The sequence below is a fragment of the Saccostrea echinata genome, unplaced genomic scaffold, assembly GCF_033153115.1.
Source record: "Saccostrea echinata isolate AGI-Se365-2 ecotype Australia unplaced genomic scaffold, CSIRO_AGI_Sech_v1 ptg000059l, whole genome shotgun sequence".
NCBI lineage: Eukaryota > Metazoa > Mollusca > Bivalvia > Ostreida > Ostreidae > Saccostrea > Saccostrea echinata.
This window is the reverse complement of record NW_026889808.1, coordinates 1,966,333-1,987,108: the sequence shown is the minus strand read 5'-3', so window position 1 is coordinate 1,987,108 and position 20,776 is coordinate 1,966,333. Positions and strand designations below refer to the sequence as shown.

Here is a 20,776-nt window from a genome sequence, read left to right as displayed (position 1 = left end):
TCTCAGCCAATCTGAGAGTTAGGAATTGTTCAGTCATATAACAAAATTAAATGAGTAACGATTGCAGAGATAATAAGCGTAATTTAAAACGACATCGAAACTAAAATTTTGGTACTAAGGACGTCGGGTCGAAATGCCTTGGCACAAAACACATCAGAGCCGCTTTTTGATCCCATATAACATTTAGAAAAATATACACTGAAGACAAGAGGCGGATAATTTATGATAATATCGGCGATATGATTATTTGAAAATACTTTTATGACAAATTATTAATACGGGCAAAACTGCTAAAGAGTGATGAAAAAAAAATTATCTTCACTGATATGAGCGGTCTCGCATAGATGAATTCATGCGATCCATCATTAAATTGATCACTCGTATCAGAAACATCAGCGTGTACATTCCTGTAAGTAACAGGCATATTTTCTAATGTTTTATAAGTCTGTGCATGATGCATGTTATTGCTTTGTTTTTAATAAACGATATGAAGTTTTTTAATGACCCCAAATTAGCCAAATAGACTGAGTCACTCACTGATGCTGAACAGTTTCCATTCTAAATTGTAGTCATTTCAATGTAGAATTAATCCCAAACTGGATGACAAAGGCTGCTTTTAAACCCTAAAATTGGTGAAGACCAGTAAATTATCATAGGTACTTTGTGGACAGGCTCATACAACCCTCCCCTACTCTATATCAGTCATTCAGCATGTTTGAAAATCATATAAATTATGAAATATTACAAGTCAGATGCAATTCCTTTACACATATGGCTTGTTTACCATATAAATATGGTGTCTATGGCATTTTTTTTTATCTTCCTATTTTATTTGTAGATATGACCTTGATATAAGGCAGTGGCACTCACTAGCTGATTTAATCTTCACCAGCCAAATGAATCATATACAGTCCCTGAAACGTTCTACTTTCCCACTTGAACAGTGAGCGAACGCTGAACGAACAGTGAACGAACGCTGAACGAACGCAGAGCGAACGGTGAGTGAACGATGTGTGAACGCTGAACGCAACTTGGTGAACGATGTGTGAACGGTGAACGGTGAGCGAACGCAGAACGCGAACGGAGCGCAAACGCGAACGCAAAGTGAACGGTGAACGAACGGTGAACGCAAGATGAACGATATATTCGGAATGCCTCTGATCTTTTCCTTGCATTGAAATTATTTTATTGTATTATAATGTCAGGTGCCAAAAAAAAAAAAATAATAATAATAAATAAGTAAACAAATAAATGAATGAATAATTAAGTCAATAAAATAAATTCTCCAAAATTGTCCTCAGAAAGACGATGCATGCACATTAAGTTTTTTAATCACACGTTTTTTATAGCATTAAAACATTGCAATTGTTGCCGAACGCTGAAGTATAAAAGATATTGTTTTTAGTTGGAAAATAAAAATGTTTATTCTTAGTTGATAACAAATCAGAGAAATCTTATGATTTAAAGAATGAATTAAAGCGGTTGTAACTTATATTCATATATATATATATCTCCGTGTCAAGGCGATTTCGTGTAAAGTAATGAAAAAAAATTAATTACATTTATACGCTCGTATTTTAAACATTTAAAACAATAATATATTATGTGTCATTTCTATTTTTCATTATGATTTATTGAGCAGACGTCTACATGCATCTCTAGATGGCCGTGATTATACTCGAACAAGATCATGATGATACAAAAATACATATTCATATTATTTGTTATAAATTCAATTTATAGAACTTGATATTTAAGTAATATGGTGTTATAGTTTTTATTAAACAGACAAATGAGAGAGAGAGAGAGAGAGAGAGAGAGAGAGAGAGAGAGAGAGAGAGAGAGAGAGTAATATTCAGTTTTAGCCCCCCCCCCTCCTTTCAGGCTTCACCAAATGTTTGTACCTATATCAAACAAAAACTCGGAAATTTTTTTCTAAATATATCAGACAGTGAAAGTAACTTTTTTTTATCAACAAATCATATCCATTTGTTTGACAGTCATTTGTTTGACAGTCATACTTGTTTTTTATTTTCCTGCTTCAAGTTCACACGAAGTCCACGTGCTTGTCCTGTCAATCAAAATCATTCGACACTGTGCAGGTGTGAAAGTTTCGTCACATCGAAGACGAAGTGCGAGTATTTCCAACAAGTTATAACATTTATTTTTATCATTTCTAGATTTGATTCCAACATTTGAATAATAAATTAATAAAATACATTAGGCATTAACACTTGAATGTGAAACATACTCTCTGCCAATTTCAAATACCACCGCCGACACATGTACATTTTGATCTACTATTGTTTTGTGACTTTTTTAGATGCATGTTTGTTTTGAGACTGAAATTTTTTTTCTAAAAAAGACCGTAGCTTTTTTTAAATGTTAATTAAAACATTCTGGAAATATGGTACTGACTAAGTCATCGATTTAGGGGGAAAGGGGGGGGTATTAATCATATCGATTAGCAAACATATTAAGTTACGGTGAAGAAAGTTTTTTTTTTCTCTATAACTATATACTTTACATATTACAGTAGAGAAATTCTGTAGTGCATTACATTTTAAATAAATATTTCCTTTAACCACACTATCAATTCAATTCGTTCTAAAGATAATAAATTAACAGGATATCCGCAGTACTATGTATAACTCTCAGAACTAGTACTAGTTCTATTCTATTTTCTGTAGTAATTGAAAAAAAAAATGTATTAGAAATAAATATTTTCGTAATTTTGCTGCGTAATTATTTGACTTGAATAATTATATCTCCATTAATGATTTGTCGTCTTTAACAAAACAACAAAATGTTGCAGTGCTTGAAGTATTTGCACATTGCCCTTAGTTAAATTTAATATTTCAGCATCGTTCTACATAGGTACATGCTTGTAACAACATTTATTTTCCAGAGTAATTTAATAAATAACCTAACAGCTAAGTTAAAATAATAAAAATATATATCGTAGATATTTTTCCTCATGAAATAATGATTCTTCAAACACGATATGTTAGTTTAAAAAAAAAAACTGTAACTCCTTAACTACAAAAAGATAAGTCCTTTCACTTCGGAGTTCCGAATGGCAATGAAAACTGAACGATAGGTGAACGCTGAACGCAAGGTGAACGCAAAGTGAACGGAACGAAGAGCGAACGCTGAACGCTTTGTGAACGGTGAACGCGAGCGCACGGTGAACGGTGAACGCAAAACTGTGAACGGAGAGCGAACGGTGAACGCACGGTGAACGAACGGTGAACGCACGCTGAACGAACGGTGAACGAACGGTGAGCGAACGGAAAAATGGGAAAGTAGAACGTTTCAGGGACTGTAATATTTATGTTGCAGACACATGATACTATTTCTGTTTCAGAATTGACGATGGCAGACGGTAAGTCTGTCAAAGTTGGAACTCGAGTCGAGCTGACAGACAAAGGTCTGGTAGGATCAGTGGCTTACGTCGGCACCACACTTTTCTCTAGCGGTAAATATAATCAACATGATAATACACTTGATTTGTTGTAGATGAAAATGATTTATAGACTTGTACAAATTTAGAAATTTTAAAAGGACTGTTTTACCAGTATTAGGAGGGACATTGTGCATACTTTTTTCCCCTGATTGTCAAATTTTCGTATGTAACTTCAACTTGTTTGTTATATATTTTAATAGTGAAAATAGTCAGGTAAATGGATTGGTTTATTCCTCTGATAGTCAGAATTTCTGATGTGATGTGAACTTGTCTTTTATACATTAACTGTTTCTAGGTAAGTGGATTGGTGTCGTTCTGGATGAAGAGAAAGGAAAGAACAATGGAACAGTGCAGGGGAAGACATATTTTACATGTGAACCAAATCATGGAATATTTGTGAGGCAGTCACAGGTTTGTATTAAATGTTTGATTTCATCCTTAAGATGTTTGTCAGGCTATCAGACAGGGCTCTCGATTCTCTATAATTTCGGCCGTTGAACGGCCCCGTTCCCAATGCAAAAAAGGTACCTTTTTCCGCAAAAGAAAGGTGAAAATTTTCTAATTTTCTATAGCAAAATATTTTTCTAAAATTATAATCGATGAAACTATCGCCAAAAAACCCCAAACACTTACAAGTGAAAGTGAAACTAACTAGTTCTGCGTACAATTGCATTTATTAGTTCACACCACATATAGGTGAGTAAACTGGTTTGGGGAACCAGGTTATTGTTATTACGGATTAAGGTAATGTCAAGAAAATTCATCTAGGAGCCAAAAAAAGACATTCTATTTAAACAGCAGTCAGTTGCGCCAAGCACCATGCCCACCAATCAGTCTCAAGCTGAATCTGAAAGCATCGATGACCATGTGATCAAGGAAAATCAGGAGGATGTGACTAGTGATTTTCACTCTGAGAGACAAATAACCACTTTTTCAACACTCAAAGTTAGTAATGAACAAAGCCAATGTACTTCCATTAATAGCCTACCCATGTTTGTTCTGTTTAACAGTTTATTCAAAACCAGAATTAAATAACAAAATGCTAGAAAAGCAAAATTTGATGAGATTTTTTTCCAATGTTCCCCCAAATGATGGTAATTTTCCCAATTTGAAAGGCCCCGACCCCAGTCCCAAAAAGTGGTGTGAGAGCCCTGTCAGCAGTGGGACCCGAATCACAGAATATTTCTCAACAGCCCCAGATACATATTCCATCACACCTTTGTCTCACTGTCAGTGATTCTGATCAGGATTTTATCACTGTAATACTTCAGAAGTCAATATAGATATGTATAAATCATTGTCTTGGCCTCCACAATTTCAAGTTCAATACTATTACTCAAAATTATTGTATGTAGTGAATTTGATTTTTAATATAAGTTCACTCATCGTTGGTTTTGGCATAGACACAGACATAGACACAGACATAGACACAGATATAGACACAGACATAGACACAGACAAAAATTATGTGTGTAGTTAATAGATTATTGTTCCTAACAGATTACAATCTTGGATGAAGGACCTGGACCAAAGACACCGGTGTCGACCCCTGCCAGCAAACTTCCATCAACCTCCTCAGCAAAAAAATCAGCACTCCGACCCCCAAGTTATGCTGGCAAAAGTAAGCATATATATATGTAGCTGCATATGGTGAATGTTTGCATCTGTTTAAATATTGTGAGTTTGACATTTAATGCCTGCAGAATAAATATCCCTAAAATTTTTGAAAGCTCTGACAAGTAAATGTATTTGTTTTAAGAAATGTAATTTGAAGTGATAATTAAAAATAAGGATTAACTGCTCTTTGTTATTGCAGTAAAATATAAAAAAAATTCATTCAATTTCTGCTTTAAAAACAATGATGCATGTATGACAATTAATCTTGCATGCTTAACAAAATGTGTCATTAAATAGATTTAGATATTTACGTGTATATCAATAAATTCTGATTGATTCTGGATACTCTGTTACAGGCTTCAGTGAACTGTTTGTACAAATTACAATGTAATTAACCTTTTATGACTTACCCATGTAATTTAATTATGGGTCAATATATTTTAGGATTTCGACAGCGTAAGTGATAATGAGAAAATGTTGGTTGATTTTTTTTCTTCTCAGAATGGACTTTCAAATATATATACACTGAATATGTACTATAAATAAAAATCACATTCTGCATTTATCTTGATTTTGTATATATATTTCAAAGGAATTATTTAAATTTATTTGGAAATCAAATTATCTATGATCAGTGATATAAAACATAAAAAAGCAACATCATATATTGATCATATATTGATCATAGTAACATTACCATTTACAGACATCAGTTAATTTCAACAATAGAAGTACAACACATTAAAATGTCTTAGATGTATTTTTATATTGTGTGTATGGAAAATTCTATTTCTTGCAATTTTTTTGTAGCTTAGTATAAGCAGAATATCTTTATTAATATAATTTCATGTCATTCCATATCTTGAATTATATATTTTACATAATGCATGTACAGTTTCAAAAGTAACCTCATATAGAAGAAGCCTCATTTCTTAATGAAACTGGGTATATACATATCAATTAACCATTTCTTTTCATTCTTATGGCCAGTACATACACAAACTATATATAGCATGATTTGGCTATTTGAATGAAATAGTTCAGCTCTGTGCAGACAACAACAAGTTGCCGAGTTTGATATTATTGAATACATTTTTGACAATGTATGAAAAAGGAATAAATTATAATTGTAAACCTATAGTTCAGAGTATAAATCTTAGTGAAAATATCAATTTGACTATTATTTGTTGTTCAGAGTAATATACTTTTGATATGAAATGTTTTTGAACAGGTTCTGAGAATTTGGCAGATTTAAGTGGGACCCCTAAGAAGGCCCCCAGTGTGCCCTCTGACCTTTCAAAAATTGGTACTGGTAGTGGACTCTCAACCCCTAAAGGTCGAGGGTCAATGTCAAGGTTACCAGGGCCAAAAACTGGACGTGAGAGCAGCAGTCGAGAGTCGACACCTAGTGAGGAGAATCTGGCAGAATCCCAAAGAGGCACTCCGAAGGGAAGTCAGAGAAAGGTAAATAATCACACAGAGAGGCACTAGAGGGAAAGTCAGAGAAAGGTAAATTATCACATAGAGAGGCACTCAAGGGAAAGTCAGAGAAAAGTAAAGTAAATAATCACATAGAGAGGCACTCAAGGGAAAGTCAGAGACTGGTAAATAATCACATAGAGAGGCACTCAAGGGAAAGTCAGAGAAAGGTAACTAATCACATAGAGAGGCACTCAAGGGAAAGTCAGAGACTGGTAAATAATCACATAGAGAGGCACTCAAGGGAAAGTCAGAGACTGGTAAATAATCACATAGAGAGGCACTCAAGGGAAAGTCAGAAGAAATACCTACATATATAAGCAATGTCAGAGATGAGATAAAGAGAAATTAGAAGGGGGAGGGATATTCACAGACAGAGGAGTAAAACAGAAATCAAGAGAAAGGTGAGGAATAGCAGAGAGGGGCACCAAGGGGGGGATGCAGGGAAAGGTTAGTATTAATCCCAGAGAGAAGAAGAACCAGAGGAAAGAAAATACCCCAGAGAGGGTCACAAAAGGGGAAATAGAGGTACAAATGGGTCAGAAAAAATTCCAGATGCCAAAGGAAAACTACAATAAAAAGTAACTTATTCCAGAGAGAGTTCTTACATGGTAGAATTGTAGGCCCTCTGGTGTCTATGTGAATCTCCAGTAATAGACAATGCTTAGTTATGAATTTCTCTCTCTATTTTATTGTCACTTTGTATATGTATTATTCTTGTTAATTTGTTTTATCCCATGTTTACCCCTTTATCCCGTGGATATGACTCATTGGATAAATTTTTCATAATCCACAGTTAAGTGCAGTTGTGACGTCACAATGGTTTTTGCGTTAGCGTGATGAAGTAAAATGAAGTGGAGTCCTATATAAAACAGTGTAAAACAATGGTTGTGAAGTATTAAACAAGGGATAAAAAGAATCTCCCATGATTTGTAGTTGGATATGACTTTTATCCAACTCGTTGTGTGTTTTTATCCCCTCGCCAAGGCTCGGGGATAAAAAACACACAACTCGTTGGATAAAAATCATATCCAACTACAAATCATGGGAGATCCTATATTTATGTCATGACTGTATGCCAACATGGTAATGTCAATAAAGTGATTTTTTTTTTTTTTTTAGAAATGTTCCTTTTCATTCTCTTGACATTCATCATAATAAAAAAAAAGAAAACATCATACGTGTACATTGTATTGATCTTAAACTGTGAAAATCAAATGTTTGTCATTTTTCCAGACGGATTCCATCCCAGACCTGTCCTCCATGACCCGGTCCCTGGACAGCTCACTGCTCAGCGCTGGACCCGAGATGTCCAGTCTGCAACAACTACAGGAGATGGAGGGTCTGAAAGCCGAGATCAAAGATCTCAATGAGAAACTCGAGACACTGAAGATAAAGAGGGCCGAGGATAAAGCTAAACTGAAGGAGTTTGAGAAAGCCAAGATTCAGCTGCAGCAGGTACAGTGTATATAGAGTCACATTGTCTTTAAAAAACTCAATGGAACAATGATGCCTTACTCAGCTACTTAGTCCTCTTATATCCTTGATGAACATGTACCACAGTACCAGCCCCTCCTTTGGTCATGGGGAATTGGAGATATAAATATTAATAATTTAATTTTGTTTGTATTCTAGCCTCTGATTGGTTAATATCCAAAAAGGAACACAAATTATTTCTGTATAACCTGGTTTGGTATGGGGACACACCCCCCTGACAACCAGCTGAATCATCTGTATCCATACAGATGATTTCCAGTCCTCGGGATTCATGGAAAATTCCAGATCTAATAAATGTACCTTTAATTTCAAACAATAATTCGATCTTACCACATGTAAACAACCAACATGGCTGCTAGGCCTATGTATCAGTTTTTACCTCCCCTCGATTCCCATCACTTCCGTTACTTCCGTTACTACGGTTGTATTATTGAGCGGCAAATTTGAACTATTAAAAAGTAATGAAAATTTACACCCATAGTTATTTAATGATTCTAAAATTAAATTATAAGGAATGACTCTAATTCTTGGCCAAATTATTCGAGTATAACCTGGTTTGGGTCAGTTTATGCTGTTTTATAATCCGCTTCGCGTATTATAAAGCGTAAACTGACCCAAACCAGGTTATACTCGAATAATTTGGCCAAGAATTAGAGTCATTCCTAAAATGACCGAATAATTTTTAGTGAAATATCAGAGATTGATAATGAAGATCTTTAAAAATCTTTAAAAGAATCCATAAAATGTTTATAATGTAGTCTTAATGATTTTATAAGGAAAGAAAAAATATAAATAGTGTCATAAATCAGTCTTTGTTTTCTGATTTGTCAGTAGAAAATTCCAACTGGTTATAGTCTCTGCTCTGATTTTTTGTACAGCTCCAAGAATACAAAAGTAAGATGCAGGAAACACAGAAAGATTTACAACAGCAGCTCCAGGCAGCTAAAAAGGTACGACCTAGAAATCATAATCACTGACACAGCTCCAGGCAGCTAAAAAGGTATGACATAGAGATCATAATCACTGACACAGCTCCAGGCAGCTAAAAAGGTAAGACAAACAGTTCAGAAAATAGGCTGAACCAAAGAAAGGAATACATTATCTTACTGATTATTATTTTATCAGAAATACAAAACGAAAACCAGTTATTTTATCAGAAAAGGACAAAAAGATTAGCCTGATCAGATGAGAAGAATTGTTTGATTACTGCTAAATATTTACCTGTATCTCCTGTAATATACAATACACAGTCATGTATATTTAGTAAATACAGTGTACTTTTAATTTTATTAAAAGAACATCACAACTTATGTTTTTCTTTTTTTGCTATGTAGAATTCAGTCTAAGATCTGAGGTTTAAATGTACCGTATATGCTCGCCTATAAGTCGGTCCGCCTATAAGTCGCTAGTATTTTTTAAGCTTAAATTAAAGGGATTGACCAACTGAAATACCAATCTTTTTATAACTCGCGTATAAGTCGGATAAAGAGTTTTGGACCAAAGTTTAACTCCCAAAAAACCGACTTATAGGCGAGTATATACGGTAGCTGTTGGTCTTAAATTTGTTGAATTTTATGTAATCTATGTTTTCAGTTTTTTAAGAGATTTACATGTATATTGAGAATTACCGTTGGATATGGTTTGTGATTTTGTTAGGACGCAAAGGACATTCAGGAGAATTTTGATCGTTATAAAGACGAGATGTCTGACCTTGCGGAGACTGTAGAAATAGCGACACTAGATAAAGAAATGGCTGAGGAGAAGGTAAAAAATTTCTGTTAAATAAACCCCCTGATATGTACATGTATATGTGGTGTCTGAACATGAGCCTCACATGATAAATGGTATATATTAAGTCAAAAATTAACAGGTACTTGTATAAATCTGTATATGAGATTCATAAAGAAGTTTTAGTTTGAGGGCAATTTTTTATTGATAAATAATAACATTTGCAACACTAAATTTTTCAAAATATTAATTCAGCTCTTAAGAGCCATTCTCTGTAATGACTTGAACTTTTATATAGGAGCTGTGGCACCCATAGTCTCAGAATTTCTCCAAACTCTCTATGATGAAAGTCTTTGATACCTTAAACTCAAATCAGGCAAAAATTGGTTGCTACGTGTCATGGTTTCCATAGCAACCCGTCCTAAAGTTTGAAAAATGGCATTTTTCAACATGTTCAGAGTCCCACAATTAACGTTTGCGGCAAAGCAAACAAGTGGTAATGACTGTTTCTGAAAGTTGAAGGTCTGGTGTCTTAAATATTTGATAAACATGTTTGGTAAACCAACTATTATATACGTTACTATGGAAACAAAGTATTCAAAAGTAATAATTTTGTTCATTTAATTTTAAAAAGTCATACACTTAAAAATAAAAACAATTATAGGTTGAAAAGCAAGCAAATAATAGACAAAAGATCCTTGAAACATATGCCAAGGACGAAATATGATATTTCTTAAGGGTTGGAAATGGTTGTCATGGTTTTAATACCACGAAGGGATTTTGAATTTCTTCTCTTAGTGTTTCAATCTTATCCTATCTTTTTAAAAAACATATTTCTATATAACTGATGATCAATTTTTAATGGCGTTGGTGTGACCCTAATTTTCACATTTCAAAAATTTAATTCTTTAAATAGAGCATTGCTATGGAAATTAACCGAAAAAATATGCTTAAAAATGTGAAAAATATTATGTTTCCTTGGATACGTACCCTTGTATGTAGATTCCCAAAACTTTTATGATTGATATTTATGAATAACTAACCTGACTTTCAATTTTGATTACCACCCAATCTCTAACTGGATGCAAAAAGCTGGCACATAGGGTTTAATATTGATATGAAATTAACAAAATCGAACATTTTCACTTCTTGGTAACCATAGCAACAGTGTTGTATTTTTCAACAAACTTTATCAATATATGATATTCAACTTTAGTTCTACCAGATAAGTACTATTCAAGGTTAGTCAAATAATATGTTTCTTGATTAAAAGGTAAGTAAATTTCTAAAGCAGCAAGAAGTATATCACTTTAAACAACTAGTACGTTGTTTCCATGGTTACACTGCAGAAAAACAATTAATCCCAATTTTTCTTATGTTGTTGGTGTTGCAAGGTCCTAAGGATGTATATGTGCCAGTCATGAATTTTCTTGTTTTTCCTCAAGATAGTAGCATTAACCCAATAATAGCAACAGATTTTGCATGGTAACACTGTGTTACCATGGCAACCATGAAAGTTATTTTTAGAATAATATTGCCAATACCTGATTACTTAAGGTCAAATATTTTTTATTGTTTTTTTTTAAGTTGTTGATTGAGTTTGATCATGTAACATCTATCATTTGTGAATATTGAGCATTTTTCAGCATTTTTCAGCATCTAAAATGTATTCCAAATGTACCCATGGTTACCACTTACTTAGAGATAAATTCTAAATAGTTTCTTTATAGCATAATTGGGAACAAGGTGTCATGTTTTTGTGAGAATGGTTTGTTTGTTTTTCTTAGTCTTTATTAAGGCTTAATAAAGATTCAAAGTAGCCGAAAATCTCAATTTTTTCAACTTTTCTGGCTGTTACCATGGCAACCAAGACACTTAGCAACGAAATTTTGTTTGATATGTTTCCGGTGTCAAGTTGTAATAATGGGCAAAGTTTCATCAAAATCGGTGACCATGCATGGCAAAGAAGTTTAAGTGGTTACACAGAATCGCTATTAAAATGTGTACACCATTTACATGACTGACTCTTACTCTTCTGTTTTGAGTATTTGTATATAAATTTGAATTTAACTTCCGACTTTGGAATTCAATTTATCGTAATCTACATGTATGTTTGAAAACAAGCATTGCAGAATTTAAAAAACAAGGAGACACATATAACTTTGTTTCCCAATTGTTTAAAGAAGAAACATAAATCTACTTTCAATCATGTTTTAACAGGCAGAAGGACTTCAACAGGAGGTGGACACACTTCGAGAGCGTGCCGAGGAGCTCGCCATGGATCTCGAGATTCTCAAGAACGAGATCAGCGAGAAAGGTATATCACAAGAAGAAACTAATGTTTTTATACAAGTATTGGACAAAAACTTGAAATTTATTTTGAGAAGCTACATGACATTTTTCCTATCCTTCATGAAGTTTTAAAGATACAGGTCCCACCTTGACTTGCATCAAGACTAAAAATTTAGTCCTGATAGTCATAATATTTCATCAATGTGCAGATGACATTCATTTATAGACAAACAATGCCAAATCTTCAATTGCAATATAATACCCTAAGTTATTGCTGCAACATCTGCATTTAAACAAAGTTATTTGATGACTGAGTTTGTATGTTTGTTACAGGGACATCAGGTGTAGCCTCAGAGTATGAACTTAAACAGAAAGACCAACAGATCGAGAGACTGAGAGAGGCCCTCGTTAAGTATGTCTTAACTAATTAATGAACAAATAATGTACAGTCCGGGAACTACTTGTAATATAACTCTGTAAGCATCATGGTAAGGATATTCCATGTTTGTTTTAGAATGAGGGACTTGTCAAACCAAGAGAAACAGGAAGTGCAGAGATTGACGAAAGCCAACGAGAAATTTACCACGGAAATAACAAATCTGAAGAAAGACAAGGAGAGGTTCGCGGGAGAGGTGGAGCAACTGTCCCAGCAGATGATTGACCTTAAGGAACAGGTCAGAAATAAAAATAGGTCACAGGTCAAATAGGGCTGTGCGGTGCACTGAAAATTTCGGTGCAACGCCGTTCATACTATTTGATTCGGTGTACTGATCCAGAATTCCGGAATTCGGTTCGGTTTGGTTCAAAATTTACATAACATGTATAAACAAAAATGGCCACCAATTGGAGATCGGAAGTGTTTCACTGTTTGTTTTCATGATTTCAATACTTTTTATAATGATTGTGCCAGTTTGAAGTCAGTGATTTATTTTTTTTAATTCCACAAATGTCCTTTCCTTTTGCAATAGAGGTTAGTTTATATTGTTATGGGCTAGTAAATAGCTCGACTGGCTAGTGAAAAAAGTAGCAGGTATTTTCCAAGTTTTGCTTTTAAATCCCAAATCAATGAAAAAAATCAAAGAAGTGTGGTTCTCTTGTTCATAAATGTCATCTATCTAATTCTTTTAGCACTTCTACATTATTTATTTCTAAAGACCATGAAAAAGATCATCTTTTTTTTTACTAATCCAAATTTCCTCCATCCCGATTTTATGGAAAATACATGAAGGGATCACATTAATTGATTAAATTATTTCCAACTACTCAACTGGTTCACTGAAAAGTAAATATTTACAAGGGTAATAAAAATATATTAACATTGTATTTGATAATTTGAATTAAAAAAATAAATCACTAGCTTTCACTTCATTTTGGAAGAGGAAGTCCAATGATCAGAAAAAAATGTATACTACTATGTTAGAAGGTATCCAAAACATGATTCTTCATTCTATTAAATTCAGCATTAAATAATTTCTCTGATTATTTATTTATTAATGACTCAGAAGAAGATGCAAATAGAGAAATATAAGCAGAAGAAAAATGAAGAGCAATTCATAATGAAATGTAGATGGAATAAAATAACTAAATACAACAAAAGTTTCAAATTTTATTATGTTTTTGGGCTAGTAGAAATTTTACTTTTGCCAGTAAAAATATCAAATCCACTATCCCCACTTGTTAGTGTCTCAGAAAAGTTTTTGTGAGGACTGAAGTAAAGGAGTTTAATCAGTTTATAAAGCAGAGATTATTATTTTTCATTAATAATGAGAAATATTTGGATTGTTTAAGGTTAAATCGAACCGAATCAAAAAAAACCGAACCGTATCATTCTGAACCAAAACTGAACGGAATCAATTGAACCCCTAATCATCCCAGCCCTAAGGTCACAGGTCAGAAATAAATATAGGTCAGAGGTTATAGGTCAGAAATAAAAATAGGTCAAAGTTACAAGTCAGAAGTAAAAATAGGTCAGAGATAACAGGTCAGAAATAAAAATAGGTCAAAGGTGTCAGGTCAGAAGTAAAAAATAGGTCAAAGGTCACAGGTCGGAAATAAAAATACTCTATCTGTGTAGAGTTAAAACTCCCTTATTTTAGATAAGGAATTCTTCTTTATAGGGAAGTTGTATCTTTTCCCCATCCCTTATATCAAAACTCATTCTGATATAAATATAAATAAATTTAGTTGTAAGGAACTAAAAATTAATTTCCGCTAGACTTGTTTATAAGCAAGTTTTACTGTAGATGGATGTGATGTCATTGTGACTTTGGTACCTGTGACATTTGTGACATATCTCAGGTGGAAGTGAGGTCATAGTTTACATTTCTGTTTTTATTGTGTAACTGATTGTGATGTCACTGTGACATTTCTATCTTTTTTTATAGGTGGATGTGATGTTATGACATTTCTATTTTTTGTGTAGGTGGATGTGATGTCATTTTTATATTTTTTGTAGGTTGATGCAGCTTTGGGGGCAGAGGAGATGGTAGAGACTCTGACAGAAAGAAATCTTGCTCTGGAGGAGAAGATTCAGGAACTGGAGGAGGAAAAGACTGACCTGGTGAGTCTACATACATGTAGTAACAGCGGTTATGACCTGGTGAGTCTACATAGTAACAGCGGTTATGACCTGGTGAGTCTACATAGTAACAGTGGTTATGACCTGGTGAGTCTACATAGTAACAGTGGTTATGACCTGGTGAGTCTACATAGTAACAATGGTTATGACCTGGTGAGTCTACATAGTAACAGTGGTTATGACCTGTCTGAACTAAAGAGTAATGTTGTTATTGAGGGGTCATGACCTTTTGATTCTGTGATAGTGTGGTGACTGTCAGATGAAATCAACAGTAAAACTGGATGCTATGATGATGGGTATATAATAAAGTATGCTATCTTTTTTTTTTTTAGGAAGCCTTGCATGACATGAATGAAGAGCTACAGGAAACAGCTAGAGAGGCAGAGTTAGAATTACGCGAGGAGCTGGACTTAGCTACAGGGCGAGCCAATGAGGTAAGGTCAAGGTCAGGTGGTGATAACAACAACAAAGGAATTGTAATATCTGACAATTGATCTGTAACACATAGGGAGTCAGAATTTTACATGTTAAGTCAGTATCTTGGAAGATGCTGTAGTTACGATTTTGTAAAAATGGAAATTTTTAGGATGTTGAAATGCTAACAAAATTGATAACTTTGATTTAGTGCATTTCAAAATTGCTAGATAAAAAATATATGTACTAGAACTTTAGTAATGTACTTAATTTAGTGGAAGCTCTTTTCTGCCAAATGCACTAAATAGAATACACCGCCAAATACATGTATAATACAGTATCTGTAGACTGTCAAATATTCCACTCAACATATTTCTACAGATCTGATAATATCAAACTTCCAACCCTTCAATACAACATTATTTACATTACATTTTTTTCATGGTGGTAAGAAATTGTTAAATGCTTTTAGCGTACACCATATGCTGCCCATTGAGAATTATAATTTTATGTGCACCATCTTCAGGGTGACTAATGCTTCAGATAAACTTAACTGTAGTTTAAAAGAAAACTTGATGCCACATCAGAAACATTTGCTGACTACGAAGCCACCATCAGCAAATTTAGAGACTTGGTATCCACACTGCAGGTAAATAAAATCAATTAAGGTGCTACTGAAACATTGAATTATTGGAACATGAGTGTTAATAAAAGATCTGTTCTTATTATTTTGATATTTAATATTTAAATGTTTTATTATTAATATTGTATCCTTCATCTAAGTTTCTTAAGGTATGTTGTGGTACTGAAATGTTTTAAGAATAACCATGTTTTTTAACAGGACACAATTCGTGACATGAGAAGTAGACAGGAAGAGACCGAACAAAAGTCTGAGGCCACTCCCACGATAGAGGTCATTGACTTCAAAACAAAGTTTGCTGAGTCTAAGGCATATGCCAAGGTAAAATTAGAAAATTGTCCTAAGTATTAATTTTACTACAGTGTGAGAAATGAAGCTATATTTCTGTGTTCAAGAACATGTACAAGTTTGTACAAGTACAGCTGTGCTTGACTGTATAAAACGTGTACAAGTACAGTCATGCTTTGCTGTGTAATACAGTACATGTGTACAAATACAGCTGTGCTTGACTGTGTAATAACCTTGTACAGAAATGGCCGTACTTGTTTCTGTAATACATGTAAACATTCTTTTTACTTTGATTAATATTCTCAATTGTATTCTTTAAGTACATATTCATTACATATGGCTTGAAGGTTTTAATTATAACCATAATACAGAAAACACATTTTCACATGTTACTCAAAATTAAATGAATGTGAACAGTTTCATCTGTCAGATTGGCCTTGCCTCATATCAGACATTGTAAAGAACATCTTGGTAAACCTAGCATCAATTAAGGTTAGACATGTTCTATTTACAGCCAACACCGACCATGGCATCGGTGGGTAACCATAGTAACTAAGGGATTCCCACAGGGTTTTCCAGTTTTGATTTAGTTTGCTTCACATTTTGTTTTGAACAATAACAGTTTTGTTTATTTGTTTGCTTTGTTCACATTTCCGTAGCATACACATACCTTCTCTGTGTAGGTACATGTGGGATTGTGAAAAAAAGTACTGCCTTCATTTACATAGGGTTAGACAGAGAGAGAGAGAGAAAGAGAGAGAGAGAAATAAAAATTTTAAATGGAGTAATTGATTTGACATTGCTTGAGTATCTGCTTTGCTGTAGAAAAATTCATTTATGCTTATTAAATGCCATTTACTATGATATGGGTTTGTTGGTGAAAGAATTAGTCCATTTGTCATTTAATCAAATTAAAAAGTGGTTAGAAAAACCTTTTTGTCCTTCAGCCTGTATTGAAGCCCTGACATAAATAGGATACGTCAAATGTCGCAAAAATTTACGAAGTGAAGCACACCAATATTGTGATATTCTCTCAAGTATATGTACTTTTCTGCAAAGGTGTGTGTTTTTAAAAACTCCTACTAATGTTTTTGGCACTGAAACTAAATGCAATGTTACTTATGAAGTATTATTGTATTTAGTGTCATGTTTGATGTCGGTAAGTCATTGAAGCATTAGATCCTAGCTGCTAATTTCTCAATAGATTGAGAGGAATGTCACTTTGTTGTAAGTGAAAGACATTACCATATGATGTGTTTTTATGATCATAATCTCAACCTGTATGTCCCCTATTTTTTCTTTAGATAAAAGCTCTATAACCCAGAGATATATATATATATTCAACAGTAATGCATGCTGTTCCTATGTTGTTTTTATTCCTGCAGACAATAGATATGGAGCTAAGAAAACTGGAGGTACAACAGGCGAACAGACATGTGGGGTTGTTACAGTCATTCATGGGGGATAGCTTTATGAACAGGGGAGGTAAGTCTGGCAGACAGACACGTGGGGTTGTTACAGTCATTCATGGGGGATAGCTTTATGAACAGGGGAGGTAAGTCTGGCAGACAGACACGTGGGGTTGTTACAGTCATTCATGGGGGATAGCTTTATGAACAGGGGAGGTAAGTCTGGCAGACAGACACGTATATAAAACAAGAAAACAAACAAATCAGTTTGTAACAGTGGTTCATAAAAGCTTACCATTTATGAAAAGGGGAGGTAACTAAGGAATAAGTTACCATTAACAGAAAATTAATTGTATGAATCTTAAAACTCAGTAATAGTTATAGTATAGAATAAAAAAAATTATATAATTATGAGAAGAAAAAAAATATCTCTTCTAAAATAAATTATGGATGATAAAGTTGATTCACTTTGCTGTCCTGTAAATTATTTTGTCCACCCCCCTCCTGTTGCTAACGACTGGAATGTTTTTAAATGTACAGGTGACCATGATGCAATCCTAGTATTACTCATGATTCCACGGATCATCAGTAAAGCGGAACTGTTAGCCTCTCAGGTCAAGGACAAGGTATATAAATAGATTAAATCAGTAAAGCAGAACTGTTAGCCTCACAGGTCAAGGACAAGGTACAGAAATAGATTAAATCAGTTAAGCGGAACTGTTAGCCTCACAGGTCAAGGACAAGGTACAGAGATAGATTAAATCAGTAAAGCGGAAGTGTTAGCCTCACAGGTCAAGGACAAGGTACAGAGATGGATTAAATCAGTAAAGCGGAACTGTTAGCCTCACAGGTCAAGGACAAGGAACAGAGATAGATTAAGTCAGTAAAGGCGGAACTGTTAGCCTCACATGTCAAGGACAAGGTACAGAAGTAAATAAATCAGTCAAGCAGAACTGTAACCTCAGGTTAAGGACATAAAAAAAGTAAATAAAGAATTTTAATTCAGGAAGATTTTAGATTATGTAAAAATCTTTCTGAAACCTCACAAGCTTTGATGTGGAAATGAAGATCATAAAACTGTTTTGATTTGTTTAGTTTGAGATGACAGAAGAGGTTAACAGAGAAAGTGTGTTGAAGAATCACGGGGCAGAGCAGTGCAGCTTCTCCAGAAATCTTGTTCTCTTACTGAGTACACTACAGGGGATAATGAGGCAGTATGACTAGTAAGTATTTAGGTATGGTTAGACTAGTAGATGAAAACCATTGAAGACTCTTAAAAATGTGTTGATTTTAATTATCTGTGTAATCTGTTGTGATTTAAAGTGCACTGAAGACATGCAGTGAGGAGCTACTGCTAAAGATCGGAACTTTGCTCCCAGAAATTAGTGCTCATGAAACTTCAGTGGATTACTTCATTGAACTTCTCAGAAAAGATCAGCTTGATGAGACAATTTCTCTGGATTTGCTGGAAAAATCCATCAGCTACTTCCAGGTAATGCTGAAATGTATTAATGTAACGAAGAAATGAAAATCTCTTGTATTTCATATAAAATATAAATGTACATTTAATTGATAAAACACAAGCCTGAAGTGCAATACATCTTTATTTAGCAACTGCATTCAGTGCATCTGTCCCAAGAAAAAGTGGATTGTACAGCTATGATGGCTGACCAAGTTAAGCTAGTACAGAGTGCCACAGAATGTGTGTCTACAGACATTGCACGACTCAAAGTTCTACTAATGGTAAGTATTGCAAGACTCAAAGTTCTACTGATGGTGAGTATCACACGACTCAAAGTTCTACTGATGGTGAGTGTAGCATGACTCAAAGTTCTACTGATGGTGAGTATCGCACGACTCAAAGTTCTACTGATGGTGAGTATCACACAACTCAAAGTTCTACTGATGGTGAGTATCGCACAACTCAAATTTCTGCTGATGGTGAGTATCGCAAGACTCAAAGTTCTACTGATGGTGAGTATCGCACTTCTCAAAGTTCTGCTGATGGTGAGTATCGCAGGTCTCAAAGTTCTGGTGATGGGGAGTATCACACGACTAAAAGTTCTACTGATGGTGAGTATCACATGACTCAGAGTTCTATTGCTGGTGAGTATTATCTGTCTACAGACTTTGTACAACTCAAAAGGATGGTTAGAGTATGTGACTAAATTACTATACAACATGCTCAATTTTAAATATCACAGACAATATCATATTTTAAAGAATACATGATTTCATTTTATTTGTTTTCCTTTATTGTTTTTTTTTCAGCCTGGGCAGGAAAAAGCTGAAATAGCCATTCTCTTCAAAGACCTTGAGAATTGTAACAATGATACCAAGATGTGTGCACGAAAAGTAAGAATCTCTTAGCAGAGTTCAAAGTTCAGAAAATATTGTGAGAAAATTTCCAGTGAATTAGTCAATACATGGGTAAAATAAAGCCAGACTATTTGTTGTGCAATAACATTATTCTGTATTGGATGATTATTTAAAATAATAAAAGGTTAACCCTGTTATGTAAATGTTTGACATAAAGCCAGACTATTTGTTGTCATGTGCAATAACATTATTTAGTATTGGATGATTATTTAAAATAATAAAAGGTTAACCTAGTTATGTAAATGTTTGTCAATTGTTTAGATAAAGAGAAGACTCCCTCAAGGCGATGGCTCTGCTACTCCACTGTCTTTTGGAAAAGAGGTATTTACACATTGTCATGTAGCCAAATAGACTAAAGAATGTAGAAAAAAATCAGATCTTTTCAGCATGAACTTGATATGATAGTGTAAATCTGTGTTAGCAGGTTTTTTTTTTTATTTATTACGTCTTACAAATGTAGGTTCAGGATTTGATACTGGATTGCAGTAAAAATATCACCATGGTAACAAAGACACTGCATCTTCTGGCAGCTGGAGCCATGCAACAGGCTGCTCTAATGACCGGTAAGACAAGGGTCATCAAAGGTCAAGTAAAAGGGGGGTGTCATTAATTGTCAATGAAGGGAGAAGTCTTTTATTGTCAAATGAAGGGAGGGGGTCATCATCAATTTAGGGAGGAGTCATTGATGATTAAGGATCATTTAATTGAGAGAGGGATACTTTATTCTTTACTGTGGAAGGAATGAATAAAGTTGATTTATGAGTGTAATTCATAGATCATGTTCTGGGTTGCATGATAATATGTCCCTGTGAATATCTACATGTGTCTATCGTCAGTATGGATATGACATTTATGTACATGACTTGTGTACATTTGTCACTACATATTTATATGTTCAGTGTTTGACAGAGGACATAAATACATAAAAAAAGTCTTTAAATAATCTTTCTACAAAGCCTTTAAGTATAAATGTTTTACTTAGACTACCG

The 20,776-nt window shown here is 34.1% G+C and overlaps 1 protein-coding gene across 1 annotated transcript in view; it reads left to right on the top strand.

The window, feature by feature from the left end:
• The first annotated feature begins 387 nt into the window (after positions 1-387).
• The window catches only part of LOC133174731 (dynactin subunit 1-like), a 36,466-nt gene continuing 16,077 nt past the window's right edge, over positions 388-20,776 (top strand). The window contains exons 1-24 of the mRNA XM_061309813.1: positions 388-409; positions 3,368-3,478; positions 3,762-3,877; positions 4,967-5,087; positions 5,528-5,539; positions 6,315-6,547; positions 7,799-8,020; positions 8,938-9,009; positions 9,716-9,823; positions 12,008-12,104; positions 12,413-12,491; positions 12,594-12,753; positions 14,535-14,639; positions 14,990-15,091; positions 15,631-15,720; positions 15,913-16,032; positions 17,385-17,484; positions 17,949-18,034; positions 18,504-18,631; positions 18,732-18,900; positions 19,020-19,151; positions 19,680-19,763; positions 20,049-20,108; positions 20,248-20,350. Coding sequence (XP_061165797.1) covers positions 3,376-3,478; positions 3,762-3,877; positions 4,967-5,087; positions 5,528-5,539; positions 6,315-6,547; positions 7,799-8,020; positions 8,938-9,009; positions 9,716-9,823; positions 12,008-12,104; positions 12,413-12,491; positions 12,594-12,753; positions 14,535-14,639; positions 14,990-15,091; positions 15,631-15,720; positions 15,913-16,032; positions 17,385-17,484; positions 17,949-18,034; positions 18,504-18,631; positions 18,732-18,900; positions 19,020-19,151; positions 19,680-19,763; positions 20,049-20,108; positions 20,248-20,350 — 2,602 coding nt within the window. The 5' untranslated portion in view covers positions 388-409; positions 3,368-3,375. The remainder of the gene's footprint in view (positions 410-3,367; positions 3,479-3,761; positions 3,878-4,966; positions 5,088-5,527; positions 5,540-6,314; positions 6,548-7,798; positions 8,021-8,937; positions 9,010-9,715; positions 9,824-12,007; positions 12,105-12,412; positions 12,492-12,593; positions 12,754-14,534; positions 14,640-14,989; positions 15,092-15,630; positions 15,721-15,912; positions 16,033-17,384; positions 17,485-17,948; positions 18,035-18,503; positions 18,632-18,731; positions 18,901-19,019; positions 19,152-19,679; positions 19,764-20,048; positions 20,109-20,247; positions 20,351-20,776) is intronic.